At 35.4% G+C, this 19,564-nt stretch overlaps 1 protein-coding gene across 2 annotated transcripts in view; it reads right to left on the bottom strand.

Annotated features, from left to right (window-relative positions):
- The window catches only part of ZBBX (zinc finger B-box domain containing), a gene marked incomplete at its 5' end in the record, with an annotated part of 105,222 nt that overhangs the window by 48,552 nt on the left and 37,106 nt on the right, over window positions 1-19,564 (bottom strand). For both annotated transcript variants that reach the window (XM_079704403.1, XM_079704404.1), the window contains one exon: window positions 3,943-4,095. In XM_079704403.1, the coding sequence (XP_079560529.1) occupies window positions 3,943-4,095 (153 nt within the window). The remainder of the gene's footprint in view (window positions 1-3,942; window positions 4,096-19,564) is intronic.

Raw genomic sequence — 19,564 nt, 5'->3', positions numbered from 1 at the left:
AAGGAAACCAACTAAAATTTACATCCATTTCTCAATATCTATCAAAATTACAAATGCAAAACCCTCTTCACCTAAGAATTTTAGGATTTTATCATATGGATATACTCATATATATGCAAAACAATATTTTTCAAAATTATTTTTTATACTATAGTTTATACTGGCAAAAGATTAAAACAGTATAAATGCTGATCAGAGAAAACATAGTTTAAAAGTTATTTTAGGGCTTCCCTGGTGGATCAGTGGTTGAGAGTCCGCCTGCCAATGCAGGGGACACGGGTTCGTGTTCCGGTCTGGGAAGATCCCGCATGCCGCGGCGCGGCTAGGCCCGCGAGCCATGGCCGCTGAGCCTGTGCTCCGCAATGGGAGAGGCCACAACAGTGAGAAGCCCGCGTACCGCAGAAAAAAAAAAAAAAGTTATTTTATATCCAATACATGGAATATTTTACAACCACTATATAGTATGAGAAGGCTGTGGAATACACTTATATGGATAACAAAACTACTGTTTAGTGTAAAAAGCATGTTTGCAGAGTAGTATACAACATACTAATATTTGTGTTAAGAAATACATACAGGGGCTTCCCTGGTGGCGCAGTGGTTGAAAATCTGCCTGCCAATGCAGGGGACACAAGTTCGAGCCCTGGTCTGGGAAGATCCCACATGCCGCGGAGCAACTAGCCCCGTGAGCCACAATTACTGAGCCTGCGCGTCTGGAGCCTGTGCTCCGCAACAAGAGAGGCCGCGATAGTGAGAGGCCCGTGCACCGCGATGAGGAGTGGCCCCCACTTGCCGCAACTAGAGAAAGCCCTCGCACAGAAACGAAGAGCCAACACAGCAATCAATCAATCAATCAATCAATAAAAATTAAAAAAAAAAAAAAAAACTTAAAAAAAAAAAAAAGAAATACATACATACAAAAGTAGAATAATTATTAACTTCTAGAAGGGGAGAGAAGAAAATGCACTTTAAGCAAAAGCTAATTTCAGTATTTGGAATAGCAATAAGAATAGAAGTGACCAAATGTTCATGAGTTTTCAGATAGTTTTAAGATGAGATGTGGTAACTGATTGGATATGCAAAGGAGAAAGAGAAATGACTATAGAAAATAAATGTTCCTGGGCTTCCCTGGTGGCGCAGTGGTTGAGAGTCCGCCTGCCGATGCAGGGGACACGGGTTCATGCCCCGGTCCAGGAAGATCCCACATGCCGCAGAGCAGCTAGGCCCGTGAGCCATGGCCGCTGAGCCTGTGCGTCCGGAGCCTATGCTCCACAATGGGAGAGGCCACAACAGTGAGAGGCCCGCGTACCGCAAAAAATAATAATAATAAATGTTCCTGCTGGCTTGGAAAGCTAGAAGAGAGGCTGCCACCAACAGTAACATCCATAGGTTTTGGAGAAGACATGATGAATCTCGTTTGGAAATACTGAGTCTTAGAAGTATGTGGGAAGGTATTTACAGGTATTCAGTAAGCAATATGTGAATGTGTGGGTATATGTATGCTGCACTCATGAAGATGCACTGAAAACTCAGTGCTTAATACAAAATGAGTCAAGTATTCTGGTGATTCTAGCAGCTTTCCAGGGCAGCTCCTTTCTAAGCAATGAATCAGAGACATAAGACATTTGCATTTTACAGCTGTGCCTATGGAATACTTGGCTTCCATGCAGCAGTGGCAAGATAGGAAAAAGCCAGAGGATAGTACATTGGCTCTTAAATGTTTCAGCTCAGAACTGTCACATGTCACGTCCACTCAGAGCACATCAGGACCCTGCCCGATTCTACAGGGGCTAGGAAATTTGAAGAAGCACATGGAATCCAATGCTGTGCATCCATTACCCCTCTAGGCTACATGATACCCCACAAAATACGTTTTAATATCCCCACTTTCCAGAAAAGGAAACAGAGGATCAAAAGGCTAAAGTAAACTGCCCGATGTTACAAAGCTAGAAAACCAGAGTCAGGATTTCAAACCCAGGTTTCAGTCTCTAAAATGAAAGTTCTTTCATGAACTGCACCCATTTCCATGGATATCCACTGGCTTGAATCCATAAGAAAAGTCCTAAGACAGATATCAGGCTTTAGCACCATTTTGACTCTTCCAGGCATTCAAATTGCTTGTTAAGCCAATTAAAAATCAGATTCCTGGGCCCAATCTAGATGTAAAAGAAATCGAAGTTTGAGTCGCAGGCCAGGAATGCACATTTTTTACAAACTTACCCAGTGATTCTGATGCTTATTGCAGTTGGAGAACCTCTGCTCTTCAGCACAGAGTAGTACCAAGCATATGAGGGGGATACTTCTTTAGTGTGTGCACTGTGTACAGGTGCACACCTGAGGGTCGACAGGAGGGATGCCCAACCAGGACTACTCACCAGAATGACTGAGCAGGTGTTAAAACCACATGTCTGGACCCACCCAGAGAGATGCTAAACTCAGTCATGTGTGTTTCTCTAATGTTTCTCCAGTTGATTATAATGTGCATTCCTGGATGAAACCACTGAATTAATGGCTTTAAATTAAGACCAGGGATGGAGGGTCTATACAGCATACACAGTTACCGATGGGGACAAGAGGCAGCATTTATTTTAGGGATTAAAAGAGCAGGCAAAAGAGTAGCTCTATAGCTTTCTAGTAGAGCTAGTTACTTAAATCCTCTCTGGCTTTCTCATCTGTTAAGTGAGATAATAATAATGTAAAACTTATATGGTTATTTTGATTATTGGATAAGATAAAGCAATTAAAGGATTAAGCCTAGCATACAGTGTTTAATAAATGTTAGCTGTTGATTTATCACTATTTTTATTGGTAGGATAAATTAGATAAAATGGCAGGCATGAAGGAGAAACCCTTAAAACCACAGCCTCTGGGTAATGGTTAAAAGCAGGTAATTTGGGATCATAAGGCCTGGGTTCAAACTGAAGTTCCACTATCAATGATATCTTGGGCAATTTAAAAAAACTGCTTTGCCACTATTTTCTCATCTGAAAAAAAGAAAAAAATTTGAATGGTAAAAAGAGATAATACACATAAAATATGTAGGATGGTGTCTGGCACATAGTCGGTCCTCAGTACATTATTATTCTAATAAGACTGTAACTCACTCAGTGATTATTCACAAGCACCCTTGGCAGGTCTATTAGTGAAATTCATGCCAAACTGCTAACCTTCCTGGACAATTCAAGTATAGTTTCTCCACTGTAAAGAGGTCCTACTACCATAGAGCATGTTTTCTTTTATGTTCTCTGAGCAAGGGTTAGGAACTCACGGGACTGAAGTTCAAGTCTGATTCTGTCACAAAGTAACAAGCTGTGTGACTCTGGCCAAGTTACTATTTCTGAACTACAGTGAAAAGGCAAGTGGCATCTAAAAGAATGAGGATTATTAATTACAAGGATCAAAATTTGAGGAAGTTTCTTTCTTGCTAAAGAATCAATACAACAAGTCTATTATTAAAACACAAACATGAGCTGATGAAAGCTTACCTAGTACATCACAGGATCAGTAATCAATCTGAATGATCACACAATTTGGTATAAATCTGATTTTAAATAACTGTGAAATTGCCTGTCACCTAAAACACTTGGCAAGGTTTTTTATTTTTAGCCTCTCTGAGATCCTGATTAATATAAAATTGTTATATTGCATTGTGGTTTTTTTTTTATATTTCTCCCAAATATTCATTTCCTGATGTGGTGAAAATGCCTGGAAAGCAATATGATCAAAGGATCATTCATCAAAAAACTAGTAGCCAGAGAAATCAATCTCTTTAAAAGGATTTTTACAGTGAAAGTGTTTCTGATTAATAAAAAAACAAATTCATATTAACCAACAATGTGATCAAATTATCTCCAAAACTCTACAGCTCTAGTTGAGTATATGAATGACAGTTTCCATGATCATGTATGACAGAAAATGTCTACTATATTTTCCTCAGCTTACCTCAGAGCTGCTCCCCTGAAGAAGAAATTTGGTTTTATGCTGACTTTTACTAATCTCTTCTGTAGAATGATTCTCCCCTTTGGGTTCATCTGGATTAACTTTCTTTATAAACTGATGGGCAACATCCAATACACTGGATAATTGAGATTTTGCCTATAAATAAACAAAATAGGAATAAAAAGCCTAATATGTCAGCTTAAGTAATTTAGATATATTAAATCATGTTTTCATTATTCTATGACTAATAAAATTCAATGCATTTTATTTAATATTTAAAAATACAAATTGCCATTTACATCAACCATATAATAGTGACAGTTGCCATCTACTGAAGGGCTAGTTTGAGCTCATACTATCCTAAGTATCTTAAAAACATGTCATTTAATCCTCAACTCTAAAGCATAACTATTTTTATCATTGTTTTAGGGATAAAGAAAGGAAAGTTTTGAGGGTTTAAATAACTTGCCCTTGGTCACATGGTGAGTGGGTGGCAGAGCTGGGAAGTGACCCCAGGTGTGTATTATTCTAATGACTCCTAGTCCTTCCACTATATCGACCCTAAATAGGTAGGTGTGCTGTTTTGTACACATCATGGCTAAAGAACTAAATATAATCTAGAGGGAGCCTGAATAAGTAGTAATCAGTATTTTGTTGGTGATAAAACATCTTTAGAAGGTATCAACTACTCAAAAGTGCACATCCAGAAGTGCCCTAGCAAACTCCAAGTTGTTCTTCTCGCCATGCCTTTGCTCATGAGTTTCACTTACCAGGAAGGCCCTCCATCCTCTATTATCTTCTTTGCCGGGCACACTCCTACCTCACCTTCTAGATTCACCCCAAGTTACTCCCATGGGTCCAGGCACCTCTCCCTGCCGCCCTCCCACAGATGCATGAGGCACCCATTCTCTGCACCCTCTTCCTACGCTGAGGAGATCCCTACCAGCCCACACAGTATTGATTTTATATCATCTTTTGATGTCTGTCTACACCATAAAAGTTCACAGAAGAAAAACATCATGTCTTCTTCAATCTTTGTGTGGCTACCACAGTGCCTGGTAAATAGCATATGGCAAAATAACATAAAAATAAGGTGTTGGGGGAGGGAGAGGGAGAATTACAGAATTAAAATAACTGGGAAACAAGAATTTAAAAAGCCTTTTCAAGTGCCTTCAGAGTGGCCGGAAAAGAACAGGCAAATCCAGGAAGGCCCTATTTTCTAAAGGACTTCCCATCAGCAATAAGCCTGGTTTGCCCAAGGAGACCCTGCAGGATTCTGGATCCCATCTGAGCTTGAACCAAACAAACTCCAGAGGGAAGATGCAGGCACTTCAGAGACTCTCTGAAAACCTGACATTAGGAACACAAGTAGTAGGTCTTACTTCTTAGCAAATGTTCTCAAGATAGAGGAAAACTTCAGCAGGGATCAGAAATGATTATTTTATACTCTCCCATGAAAATGTGCCTATTTTAAAATTTTTATCTAGCTACCTATTTAAATAGCTAAGACTACTTTCCAGTTATGATCTTTAGTAAATCTATTAAGATTCACTGCAATCTGATTCTGGAATAAATCAGTGAACATCAAACTAACTAGTGTTACTTCATACTGAATTAATAAACTTATCTATGAAAAATGACTAAAATGACCTATGCACACATATTGCTGTCCATATACAAACCTATGGCATCTGCTCCAAATTTTCCCAAAGATCATCAAAAAGCCTTTACAGACCTAAGCAGTCTTTATTTTTAAAAGAAGTTCATATTTATAATACAAAATTGTTGTCTATATTCATTATACTGTGCCTTAGATCTCCATGGCTTATTTACTACTTGTTGCAAGTGTGTACCCTTAAACAACATCAGTCTTATCCCCTTCATGGCCCCATCCCCTGTAAACACCATTTTGCTGTTTTTTATGAGTCTGACTTTTTGGATTCTACATATAAGGTATATCATACAGTATTTTTCTTTCTCTGTCTGACATATCTCACTTAGCATAATGTGTTCAAGGTCGATCCATGTTGTCTCAAATGGCAAAAGGATATCCTCCGTTCTCAGGGCTGAATGATATTTCATTGTGCATATATACCACATCTTTTTTATCCATTCACCTATTGATGGGCATTTAGGTTGTTTCCATATCTTAGATATTGTGAATGATGCTATATAGGAGTGTATCTATCTCTTCAAAATCCTGTTTTAATTTCCTTTGGCTATATATCCAGAACTGGAACTGCTGAATCGTATGGTAGATCTATTTTTAATTTCTTGAGGAAACTCCATATTGTTTTCCATAGTGGCTGCACCAATTTACATCCCCACCAACAGTGTACGAGGGTTCCCTTTCCACCACATTCTTGCCAGCACCTGTTGTCTTCTTGAGGACATTACTTGGTTTGGGGTTAGTGGAGATTATAAAGAGGCACAAAGGAACATTTGGGGAGTGATAGAAATACTGTGTATTTATTTATACTGAAGGTTACACAAGTGTATTGTAATGTATTTTCAGAACTAATCAAGCTGCATACTTCAAAGGAGTGCATTTTACACAACAATGTGAACATACTTATCATTGCGGAACTTAAAAATGGTTAAGATGGTTATGTTTATATTTTTTGTATTTTACCACAATTTTTAAACAATGTGGACACAGAAATAATGTGTGATTTTATTGTTCATAAATTAAACCTGAATAAACTTGATTTATCAAGAAAAAAAAGGAAATTAAGCCAATGGTAAAGTTTCATTTTTCCAGAAACATCTGCATTTTAACAAATATTTTTTTAAGAGAAGTAATCCAATTTAACCTGATTTTAAATTCCCTAGAATAAAATACTATTGACTTCAAAGGTAGTTAAAATTTCTAGTATATATTTTATATTTTAAAAAATATCAAAAAACAATAGTATTTTATATAAAATTATCAAGATAGAATTAACAAATATATATATACATATTTAAATAGCACAGAACAAAGATTATTTCTGTCCTCAAATGAATCTTGCTATCAATGATTCAGTAATTTTTATAACAGTTTTAGGTAGCATATTAAGAGACCCTTAAATGGCCAAAAAAATGAGTTTATTCTTAAGTTAAATTTAGTGGGCTTCCCTGGTGGTGCAGTGGTTAAGAATCTGCCTGCCAATGCAAGGAACATGGGTTCGAGCCCTGGCCCAGGAAGATCCCACATGTCACAGAGCAACTAAGCCCGTGCGCCACAGCTACTGAGCCTGTGCTCAAGAGCCTGCAAGCCACAACTACTGAGCCCACATGCCACAACTACTGAAGCCTGAGCGCCTATAACCCGTGCTCTGCAACAAGAGAAGCCACGACAATGAGAAGCCCGTGCACCGCAAGGAAGAGTAGCCCCCGCTCACCACAACTAGAGAAGGCCCGCACTCAGCAACAAAGACCCAACACAGCCAAAAATAAAAACAAACAAATAAATAAATTTAGTGCTAAAAAATTAGATAAATATCATGAATAACTGATAAATTGGAATCCTATATCTAAATGTCTTAAGATCCCATTAATTCAACATAAATAAAATGTCAATAAATGTGAATTTCTTTTCCCATGACACCTTACATTTAAATATTACTCTTCTTGGTTGTTAGAGTGTATATGTATACTCTATTTTTCTCATTCTTAAAAGAATTTTACAAGGAAAGTGAACAGAATTGTGATCCCCATTACTTAGACAAGAAAACCCAAGCTCATAAAGCTTAGGTCAAAGCCAAGTGGATACAAAACGCTGCGGCCTGAGTTAGAATCAAGGTCTTCCTTCCAGCCTTATCCCTTTTCCCTACCAAATTATGTTAACACAGAAAATGTGTTTTACTTTTGACTTTCTGAAACTTAAAATTATTCAATTGTATCTCTAATAATGGATATGAACATTGTTCCTTCCATTTAACAAAACAAAACTACATATATCGTGAAATGTTTACCACAATAAGTTTAGTGAACATCCATTACCTCATAGAGATACAAAATTAAAGAAATAGGAAAAAAATTTTTCCTTATGATGAGAACTCTTATGATTTACTCTCTTAACTTTCATATATAACATTGATATATACAACTGCTTGTGCAGAGATTAGATTGTTGAGTTCTTGTTTTTAATTACATTTAGTGTGCTTATTTATTTTCATTTGACCAAGCGCTAGCACATTGAAGGGAGGAATAGAGATACTCCTTTCACTCATCTCACCTACATATTGCAGGAGAGAGGGGAATTGGAGGGCTACATGAACTTTGAAAAAACAAAACTTTTGAGCAACAAAGTTAAAAATATTCTATAAGAGTAGAATTATACAACAAACTTAAGCCATCTATCCCCTAACTAAGAGGTGTAAAATTTAACAGAATCATTAAGATTAGAAATTCACCACAATACTATAACATGCTATTTTATAATACTTAAAAGTTCCTACGTATGTGAAAAATATATCACTCATATGTTATTTTTAACAATGTTAATTCTTCCAATGATTGCAGAATATCTTTCCATTTGTTTGTGTCTTCTTCAATTTCTTTCAGCAATATTGTTAATAGTTTTCATGCACAGGTCTTTCACCTCCTTGGTTAAATTTATTCCTAGATATTTTATTTTTTTATTGCAATAGTAAATGAATTGTTTCCTTAATATATCTCTCTTCTAATTTGTTGCTAGTGTATAGAAACACAATCTTTTTAATATTGATTGCAAATTTATAGTTTTTGTTTATTATTCTAATAGCTTTTCAATGAAGTCTTTATGGTTTTCTGTAAATAAAATCATGTCACCCACAAATAGTGACAGTTTAACTTCTTCCTTTCCAATTTAGATGCTTTTTATTTCTTTTTCTTACCTAACTGCTCTGGCTAGGACTTCCACTACTATATTAAATAAGAGTAGTAAGAGTGGGCATCTTTGTCTTGTTCCTGATCTTAGAGGGATAGCTTTCAGGTTTTCATCATTGAGTATGATGTTAGCTGTGAATCTGTCATATATGGCCCTTATTACTTTGAAGTATATTACTTATATACACATTTTATTGAGAGTTTTTATCATAAATGGGTGTTGAATATTGTCAAGTCCTTTTTCTGCATCTTTTGAGATGACTACTTGATTTTCTCCTTCATTTTGTTAATGTGGTGTATCATGTTGACTGATTTGTGAATGTTGAATCATTTTGTATCCCTGGAATAAATTCCACCTGATCATTGTGCATGATCCTTTAAATGTATTATATCTGGTTTGCTAATATTTTGTTGTGAATTTTTACATCTATGTTCATCAGAGATATTGGCCTGTAATTTTATTTTTTTGTGCTGTCCTTGTTTGGTTTTTGGTAATAAGGTAATGTTGGTCTTGTAAAATAAACATTCCCAACTCTTCAAATTTTTGGAAGAGTTTGAGAAGGATAGGTATTAAATCTTCTCTGAATGTTTGGTAGAATTCACTCATGAAGCTGTCTAGGCCTGGACTTTTGCTTTTTGGAGGGTTTGTGATTACTGTTACAATCTCCTTACTAGTGATTGGTCTATTCAGATTTTCTATTTTTTCATCATTCAGTCTTGGAAGATTGTTTGATTCTAAGAATTTGTCCATTTCTGCTAGGTTATACTATTGTTGGTGTATATCTATTTGTAACATTCTCTTATGATCCTTTGTATTTCTGTAATATCCATTGTAGTTTTTAGTCTTTTGTTTCTAATTTTATTTATCTGAACCTCCTCTCTTTATTAGTGAATCTAGCTAAAAGTGTGTCAACTGTATCTTTTCAAAGAATGAGCTCTGTTTAATTGATCTTTTCTATTGCCTAAAGTCTCTATTTCATTTATTTCCACTCTGATTTTTATTATTTCCTTTCTTCTACTGACTTTGGGCTTCATTTGTTCTTCTTTTTCTAGTTCCTTTAGGTGTAAGGTTAGAATGTTTGAGAGGTTTTTTGTTTCTCGAGTCAGGCCTGTAATGCTACAAACTTCTCTCATAGTACCACTTTTGCTGCATCCCATAGATTTTGGTAGGTTGTATTTTCATTTTTATTTGTCTTCAGGTATTTTTTTATTTCTCCTTTGACTTCTTCATTGACCCAACAGTTGTTCATTGGCAAGCTGTTTAGTCTTCATACATTTGTGCCTTTTCCAGCTTTCTTCTTATAATTAATTTCTATTTTCATACCACTGTCATCAGAAAAGGTGCTTGATATGATTTCAATTGTCTTAAATTTATTGATATTTGTTTTGTGCCGAAACATATGGTCTATTCTTGAGAAAGTTCCATGTGCATTTGAGAAGAATGTGTACTCTGCTGCATTTGGATGGAATGATCTGTACAAATTTATCAAATTTGTCTGGTCTAATGTTTCATTTAAGGTTGCTGTCTCCTTGTTGACTTTCTGACTGGGATGATCTATTCACTGATGTAAGCAGCGTGTTAAAGTTCCTGACTATTAACTCTTTTTGTGTTGCTGTCAATTCCTCCCTTTAGGTTTGTTAATAATTGCTTTATATATTTTGGTGCTCCTATGTTAGGTGCAAATATATTAATAAATGTTATATATTCTTGATAAATTGTTCCCTTTATCATTATATAATGTCCATATTTGTCTCTTGTTACTTTTTTTAGCTTGAGGTTTATTTTAACTGATGTGTTTACAATCACTTTCCTGTGGCTACCATTTTCTTAGAATATCATCTCCCATCCCTTTACTTTAAGCTTATGTCTGCTTTTAGAGCTGAGATGAGTCTCCTGAGGCAACATGGAGTTGGTTCTTGTTTTTTAATCCATCCAGCCACTCTGTGTCTTTTGACTGTTGAGTTCAATCTATTCATATTTAGGATGATTATTGACAGATGAGGACTTAGTACTGCCATTTTATCTTGTTTTCTGGTTGCTCTATATCTCCATTGTTTCTTTTTCCTTGCGTTTCTGTCTGCCACTTTACTTTGGTAGTTTTCTGCAATGTTTTTCACAGTTTCCTCTTGTTTTATATTTTATGCCTCTGCTCTAGATTTATGTTTTGTGGTTACCATGAGGTTTATATAAAAGTCTCATAGATAAAATAGTCCTTTTTCTGTTGATAGCATATTATCTTCATTTGCCTATTCAAGTTCCATTCTTGTCCTCTTCCCCTTTATATGTTTTTGTTGTCTAAAATTATCCATTTTTATGTTGTGAGTTTGTAACCAAATTGAAGTGTCTATACTTATTTTTACTGCTTTTTCCCCTTTTACCTCTAAGCTATAATTGTTTAACAACCTAATTAATTTATCATTTTTGGTAAGGCAGGTCTAATGGTGATGAACTTCCTCAGCTTTTGTTTGTCTGGTAAGTGCTTTATTTCTCCTTCATATCTGAAAAATAACTTTGCCGGGTAGAGTATTCTTGGCTGACAGTTTTTATCTTTCAATATTTTGAGAATGTCATTCCACTCTGTTCTGGCATGTAGAGTTTCTGCTGATAGCCTGATGGGGGTTCCTTTGTAAGTTACTATCTTTTTTCTCCTGGTTGCCTTAAAAATTCTTTATCATTACCTTTTGACAGTTCTAATATAATGTGTCTTAGAGAAGGTCTTTTTGCACTGAGATAATAATGTGTTCTCTTAATTTCCTGGACTGGTATCTCCAGATCCTTCAGATTTGGGAAGTTCTCAGCTATTATTTCTTTAAATAAACTCTCTGCTCCCTTCTCCCTCTTTTCTCCTTCTAGGATACCCATTATCCTTATGCTGCCTTTCCTAATGGAGTTGGATATCTCTCATAGAATTTCTTCATTTTTAAAAGATCTTAGTTCTCTCTTCTCTTCTACCTGAATCACTTCTATATTTATATCTTTGAGTTCACTAGTTTTTCCATATGGTCTCTATTTCCAGTACTTTCTAATGCCTTCTTCATCTCATTTATTGAGTTCTTCAGCTCTAGATTTTCTGTTTTTTCTGTTTTTCAGAGTTTCAGTTTTGTTAAAGTATTCCCTCTGTTCATTAATTTTATTCCTGAGCTCATTTGAACGGTCTTTCTGAGTTTTCTTGTAACTCACTGAGTTTCCTCATGACAGCTATTTTGAATTCTCTATCAGTTAGATTGTACTATTCTATGACTTTAAGTTCGATTTCTAGAGAATTGTCATTTTCTTTTTGTGATACTGTGTTATCGTGGTTTTTCATGGTGCTTGAGGAGTTGTTCCTCTGCCAGCTCATTTGAAGTAGCAAACACCTGTCTTATTTAGATAAAGCTTTTTAGCTTTGATTCTAACAGTTAAACAAGTTAGTATATATTAGAAGCCTTTCTTTTGTTTTTCAGTAGGTGGCACTACAGCACAAGTTTTTGGTTTCTCTTACCTGAGCTGCCTCTGGCTATGTTTGAGAATGGGCACTTTCCACCCTCCACTGCCTCTGTCAGAAGTGTCCTCAGTATCCAAGTTGTCACTGTTTGGGTCTCTGGGGTTGCTGGTGCCTTGCTGTGCCAGTGTCACCGCTGTTGCTAGCATTGCCACTGGGGGCACCAGGGTAGTGGGCACCACACCGCATCCAAGGTCACCCGGATTGTGGGGAGAGTAGCATGGGTCATGAGCACCCCTGCTGCATCTGGGGTTGTCAGGTTCAAGGATGCCACTGCCAAAGGTAGGGGGAGGCCAGAATCACAGGCACCCACCATGGATGGAGGGACCATGGTTGTGGGCCCTTGTCGCCAGCACTGCTGCCTGGTCCCCTGTGGCCATGGGTGCCACTGCAGTTGGGATTCTGGAGTTATGTGCTCTGCTACTGGGTTCTCTGGGGCTGTGGGATCACCTGCCATGGTCAGCAGGCTGGGATCATGGGTACCACCTCCACTGTTCCAACAGTTCTGCCTCTTCTGTGTGTTCCAGTCCACTCACTTCCAGATGTACAGATGTGTGGAACTCTCTGGCATCCTAGTGTGTTGGACAGAGGAAGCTTTGCTGAGTTATGGATGTTTTACTAGTTGTAGACTGAAGGAGACAGAGCATCTCATGCTACCATGATGTTGACATCACTCCAAAAGCAAACTGTTTATCCTTTTGAGATGATGTTTTCTTCCTTAACTAACCACAGCAAAAAAAACCCTCACGTCTTCTGGGTGCTCTTATAACTCCCAGCTTACATCTATGCTGGATCTTTGCTTTTCAGTGTGATCCATATATCAACAGTATCATCATCACCTGAAAACTTGCTAAAAATATGAAATCTATGTCCCACTCAGACTCACTGAATCAGAATCTGCAGTTTAATATCTAATTTAACATACATTAAGGTTTGAGAATCACTATGTCAAAACACTTAGTCAACTGCGTTACAGTTGTTTGAAAATATCTATCTTCTCTTTTGTGATGATGAATTCCTTGATTCCTTGAGAGAGGGGACCATGTCATATATATAAATGTGTACACACACACATATATATATATAATTATCCTCCTTGCAGCCCTGTCCTTCATGCTTTGCAACTAGAACATTGTTTGATGCTGGTAAGTACTTGAGAAATATTGGTTGAATCTAATCTAACTGACTTACTGAGATAAAAATGACTAAAAATTCCATTTGAACATTCATTCCTTATACCCAAGCTATCTGAGTCAATGTCAACACAGGCAAAATAAGTGGCACTATTAATAACAGCACAAAAGGGCAAATCATTTACCTCTCTAAGCCTAAATGTTTACACCTGTAAAATGAAGACAATCTCTACCTTGCAGGGCTGTTGTGAATACATATCTTTTATGAAAAACACCTAGCAGAGTGATGACATAAAGAAATGCATTCAAATGACTGCTATCATTTTATCTAGATCACGATAGCATACTATTTCTCTGTAAATAAGATAAATAGTTTAAATATCCAGAAAATAGAATTCCTGCCAAATTCAATAGACCTCTGACTACGGTATAATGAAGAGGTCAGTAAATAATTCTATCACCATAAAACAAATGCTAAACTGGATAAATTTGTTAAAAACCATTTCAGAACTCTGGAAACCAACCAAAAGCAAACAAATTAAGAAATATTTATTCAAGAAAAACTACGCTGAAATTAATGAAGAACAGTAAAAGTGTAAGGCTTCCCTGCATGGGGCTACTCTTATATTAAATGTCCCTTCCCAAGTCTGTCAATTACTAAGGCAAGACTGGCCTTGCTGAACAGGGAGTGTGCCTGATTCCCAGGGGAGGACAGAGTCTTGAAGTTACATTGGCATTATCAGTGAACTAGAAAATTTGGTTATAAATGAATGGGGAAAACCTTCGGTTCTGACAGCCTGAGGTTTTGGTCCCAGTTAAGAAGAGCAGTGGACCAGACAAACACTTAATGGAATGATCCTGAAAATGAGATCTATATAAGTGCTGATTAAAAAATGGAAATCACAGAAAAAACCCAAGTGAAAATTCTTGAGTATGACTTATATAAACTAACAATAGGTTTGAAATGAAAGGAAGAAGATTCAATCAACTTGAAGACAGACCAAGATAAATCATCTAAATTGAAAAGAAAAATGTAAAAGATTAAAGAAAATGAACACAGCTTTAAAGACTTATGGGACAGCATCAAGCATCCAACATACATTTAGTGGGAATATCAGAGGGAGAGAAATGAGCATAAAAAATATGAAGAAATGAGGGCCCCAAATATTCATATTTGATGAAAAATTATCACTTCAAAAATCCACAAAGCTAAACAGGTCCCAAGAAAGATAAACATATAGAGATCCACATCAAAACATATCATAATCAAATTACTGAAAGCCAAAGACAAATAGAAAAATTTGAAAGGAAAAAGGGAAAAATGACTCACTACATATAAGGCTACATCAGTATGAATAACAAGCTGATTTCACATCTGAAAAAATGGAGACCCAGAAGGTAATGGAATGATACAAAATGCTGAAAGGAAAAACTGCCAAAGATAATTTTATATACAGAAAGAGGATCATTCATTTCTAGCATATCAGCCTTACAAGAAATACTAAAGAAAGGTTTTAAGGCTGAAAGGTATTAAATCTACCAGAAGAAAGATAGAGGCCTGGAAGCATAAATACATGAGTAAATAGAAAAGATGCTTAAGTATTTATTTTCTCTTTTATTTTCTTAATTTCTTTTAAAAGCATAAAATCATATATAGCAACATCATTAGCATTATCATTAACACTATGGCCTTACTGATTTTCTGCCTAGCTGTTCCATTAGAAATTTCAATACCTCCTTCTCAGAAATTAATGAAACAGCTAGGCAGAAAATCAGTAAGGCCATGGAAAACTTTAACGACACCAAGTAACTTGACCTAAATAACATTTAAAGAACCCTCAACCTCACAACATCAGATTACGAATTCTTTTCAAGATCACATGGAATATTCTCCAAGACAGACATATGCGCCACATAAAATAAGTATTAATAAATTCATAAGAATTGAAATCATAGGAAGTATGCTCTCTGATCTCAACAAAAATATATAAATCAGGAACAAACAGTTTTGGGAAATAATAAAATATTTAGAAGTTGAACAACCCATTTCTAAATCACCTTTGGATGAAAAATAAGTCACAAGGAAAATTAGAAAATTGACTGGAAATAAAAACACAACATATAGAAATGTATGGTATGCAGTAAAAGCAGTGGTTAAAGTGACAGTTATAGCTTTCAGTGCTATTTTGGAAAGGAAGAAAAATCTCAAATCATAATCTAAGCTTCACTTCAAGAAGGCAGAAAAAGAAAAGAAAAAAGTTCAAAAGGAGGTAGAATTCACAAAATAAGGATCAGAGTAGAATCAATGAAATAAAAACAACTGCAAAAAAATCAAGGCAACTAAAATTGGAAAGACTTAAAAATTTATAAACTTTTAGCTAAACAGACCAAGAAAAAAAACAGAGTAAAATACAAATTAACAAAATCAATAATGAATAAAAATCATCACTATAGACCTACAGTAATTTCTGGATTATAGTGGAATTTGAAACATTTATGCCAACAAATGGACAACTTAGATTGAATGGACAAATTCAATGAAAGACATAAATTACCAAAATTGACTCAAGAAAAAGAAGAAAAGTAGAATAATAAGGTAAAGAAATTGAATTAGTAATTGAACATTTTCCCATGAAAAAAATCCCAGACTCAGACTGCTTCACTGGCAAATTCTATCCAACATTTAAGGAAGAAATTAAACCAATCCAATACAAACACTTACAGAAAATAGACAAGGAAATACCTCTAAATGAATTTTATAAAGCTAATACAACCCTGATACCAAAGTAGATAACCATATTTCAGGAAAACAAATCCACAGCTTAATGTTCCACATGAATGTAGATACAAAGTTCCTTCCCAAAATATTAACAAATTCAATCCACCAACATGTAAATTATGCATCATGACCAACTGAAATTATACCCCAGTAATTCAATCATAACATCTGAAAATCAAGTACTGTAATAAGCCATGTTAATAAAGGACAAACAGCATGATTATTTCAGTAAGAGCAGGAAACACACACAACAAACAGGAAATACAAAGGAACTTCCTCAAACGGATAAGAGCATCTACAATAAAACCTATAACTAACATCAGAAATGGTGAAAGACTGTATGCTTTGCCCTTAATCAGAAACAAAGCCAGGAAGTAAACACTTACTACTTCTTTTTAACATTTACTGGCAGCTCTAGCTAACACATTAAGACAAGAAAAAGAAATAAAAGGCATCTAGGTTGGAAAGGAAAAAGTAAAACTACTTTTATTTGTAGAGGATACAATCCTTTATGTAGAAAATCCCAAGGTACCTAAAATAATAACTATTATAATAAGTGAGTTCATCAAGGTCACAGGACTCAGGATCAACATTCAAAAATCGATTTTATTTCTATATACTAGCAATTAACAACCTGAAAATAAAATTAAGAAAAGAATTACATACATAGTAACTTCAAAAAGAATAAAATACTTGGGAAAACATTTAACAGAAAAGCACAAGAACTTAAGACTAAAAACCACAAAACATTGACAAAGGAAATTAAATAAGATCTAAATAAATGAAACAAAATCATGTTCATAGACTGAAAGACAATATTGTTAAGTGGCAATTTTCCCCAAACTGATTTGTGGACTCCATAAAATCCTTATCAAATTCCCATGAAGATTTTTCTTTGTAGCAATTGACAAACTTATCCTATTATGTATATGGACACAGTGAGATATCATCTCATACCCATTAGGATAGCTACTATCAAAACAACAGAGGATAGCAAGTGTTGGTGAGGATGTGGAGAAATTGGAACACTCGTGCACTATTAATTGGAATGTAAAATGGTTCAGCAGCTATGGAAAATGAGGGTTTCTCAAAAAATTAAGTATAGAATTACCATATGATCCAGCAATTCCATTTCTTGGTATATATCCAAAATATCTTGAAGAGATATTTTCATACCCATGTTTATAGCAGCATTGTTTCTACCTCTTGGCAGTAGCCAAGAGGTAGAAATAATGCAAATGTCCATCAGTGGATGAATGGATAAATAAAATGTGGTATATAGATACAGTGAAATATTATCAACCTTAGAAAAGAAGGAAAACTGATATGCCACAACATGGATGAACTTGAGAAAATTATGCTAAAGGAAATAAGTCAGTCACCAAAAGACAAATATTGTATGATTCCACTTATATTAGGTATCTAGAATAGTCAAAGTCATAGAAACAAAGCATAATGTTGTTTAATGGGGATGAAGTTTTAGTTTTGCAAGAAAAAGTTCTGGAGATTGATTGCACAATAATGTGAACATACTGAGTTATACACTTAAAAATGATTAAGATGGTAGAATTTATGTTATGTATGTTTTACCACAATTTAAAATTTTTAATGTATATGGAATGTAGAAGATCTGGAATAGCCAAAATAATTTTAAACAGAAGAAAAAAACTGGAGAACTTATACCACCTGATCTCAAAACTTCTTATAAAGCTACAGTAATCAAGACAGTGTAGTATTGGCATAAGGCTACGTAAATAGATCAAAAGAACAGAATACAGAGTCCAGGAATAAGACCTTATGTTCAAATGACTTTTAACAAAGATGCCAAGGAAATTCAATGGGAAATAATAGTCTTTGTAACAAATAGTACTGGGCCAATTAGAGGGCAATATGCATAAATATGAACTTACAGACACTTACCTCACACCATATACAAAATAAAATGCATTGTAGCTCTAAATCCAAGGGCTAAAATTGTCAATCTTATGAAATAAAATATAGGGGAAAACTTTAAGGACCTTGGATCAGGCAAAATTTTTAAAGATGACACTTAAAACATGACCCATGAAAGAAAGATAAATGAAGGCTTTGTTATGAAACTTGATCAATGAAACTTGATCTGAGAACGTCATATATTCTATACCAAAATTCCATCAGGTTTTGTGTTTGTTTGTTTGTTTTTGTAGTAATTGACAATCTTATCCTAAAATTGACAATCTTATTCTAAAATGTATATGGAAATGTAAAAGACCTAGAATTTGAATTTTTCAATTTGCATTAAAAAATAAAGTTGAGCCATAGACTAGGAGAATATATTTGAAAATCATATATCTGATAAAGACATATATCTAGAATACATAAAGAACTCAAACCTCAATAAACAAAGACAAATAACCCAATTTTAAAATGGTCAAAAGATATGCATAAACGTTTCACCAAAGATATATAAATGGCTAATAATAAAAAGATGTTCAACATCATTAGTTATTAGAGAAATGCAAATTAAAACCACAATAAGATATCATTACACACATAGTAGAACAGCTATAATGCAAAATACTGACAGTACCAAGCTTTGGCAAAAATGTGGAGAAAATAAAACCCTCATATGTTACTGGTGAGAAATGTAAAATGGCAGACTTCCCTGGTTGTGCAGTGATTAAGAATCCACCTGTCAATGCAGGGAACACGGTTTGAGTCCTGGTCCGGGAAGATCCCACATGCCGTGGAGCAACTAAGCCCATACACCACAACTACTGAGCCTGAGCTATAGAGCCTGCACGCCACAATTACTGAGTCCACGTCCCACACTACTGAAGCCTGCGTGCCCTACAGCCCGTGCTCCACAACAAGAAAAGCCACTGCAATGAGAAGCCAGCGCACTGCAACGAAGAGTAGCCCCCGCTCACCGCAACTAGAGAAAGCCCGCACGCAGCAATGAAAACCCAACACAGCTCTCCCCAAAAAACAAAAAAGAAATGTTAAATGGCACAGACACTTTGGAAAATAGTTTGATAGTTTCTTGAAAAGTTAACAAGTACTAACCTTGGGACTCAACAATTCCACTCCTAGGTACCTACACAAGAGCAGTAAAAATATGTCTTCACAAGGACCTGTACACAAAGAAATATCCCTAGCATCATTATCCTAACAGCCAAAAGTCTTTTTAAAAAATCTATATGTCCATCAATTGATGATTGAATAAACAAAATATGATATATCCATACAATGGAATATTATTCATCATTGGAAAGCAATAAACCACTACAATGAACATGCAACACTGTGGAAGAACCTCAGAAATCTTATGCTAAGTGAAATAAGTCAGACACAAAAGATTGCACAGGAATGATTCCACTTAAATGAAATTTCTAGAAAAG

This window comes from Hyperoodon ampullatus, assembly GCF_949752795.1.
Source record: "Hyperoodon ampullatus genome assembly, chromosome: 5".
NCBI lineage: Eukaryota > Metazoa > Chordata > Mammalia > Artiodactyla > Ziphiidae > Hyperoodon > Hyperoodon ampullatus.
This window is presented reverse-complemented; position numbering and strand designations above follow the sequence as displayed.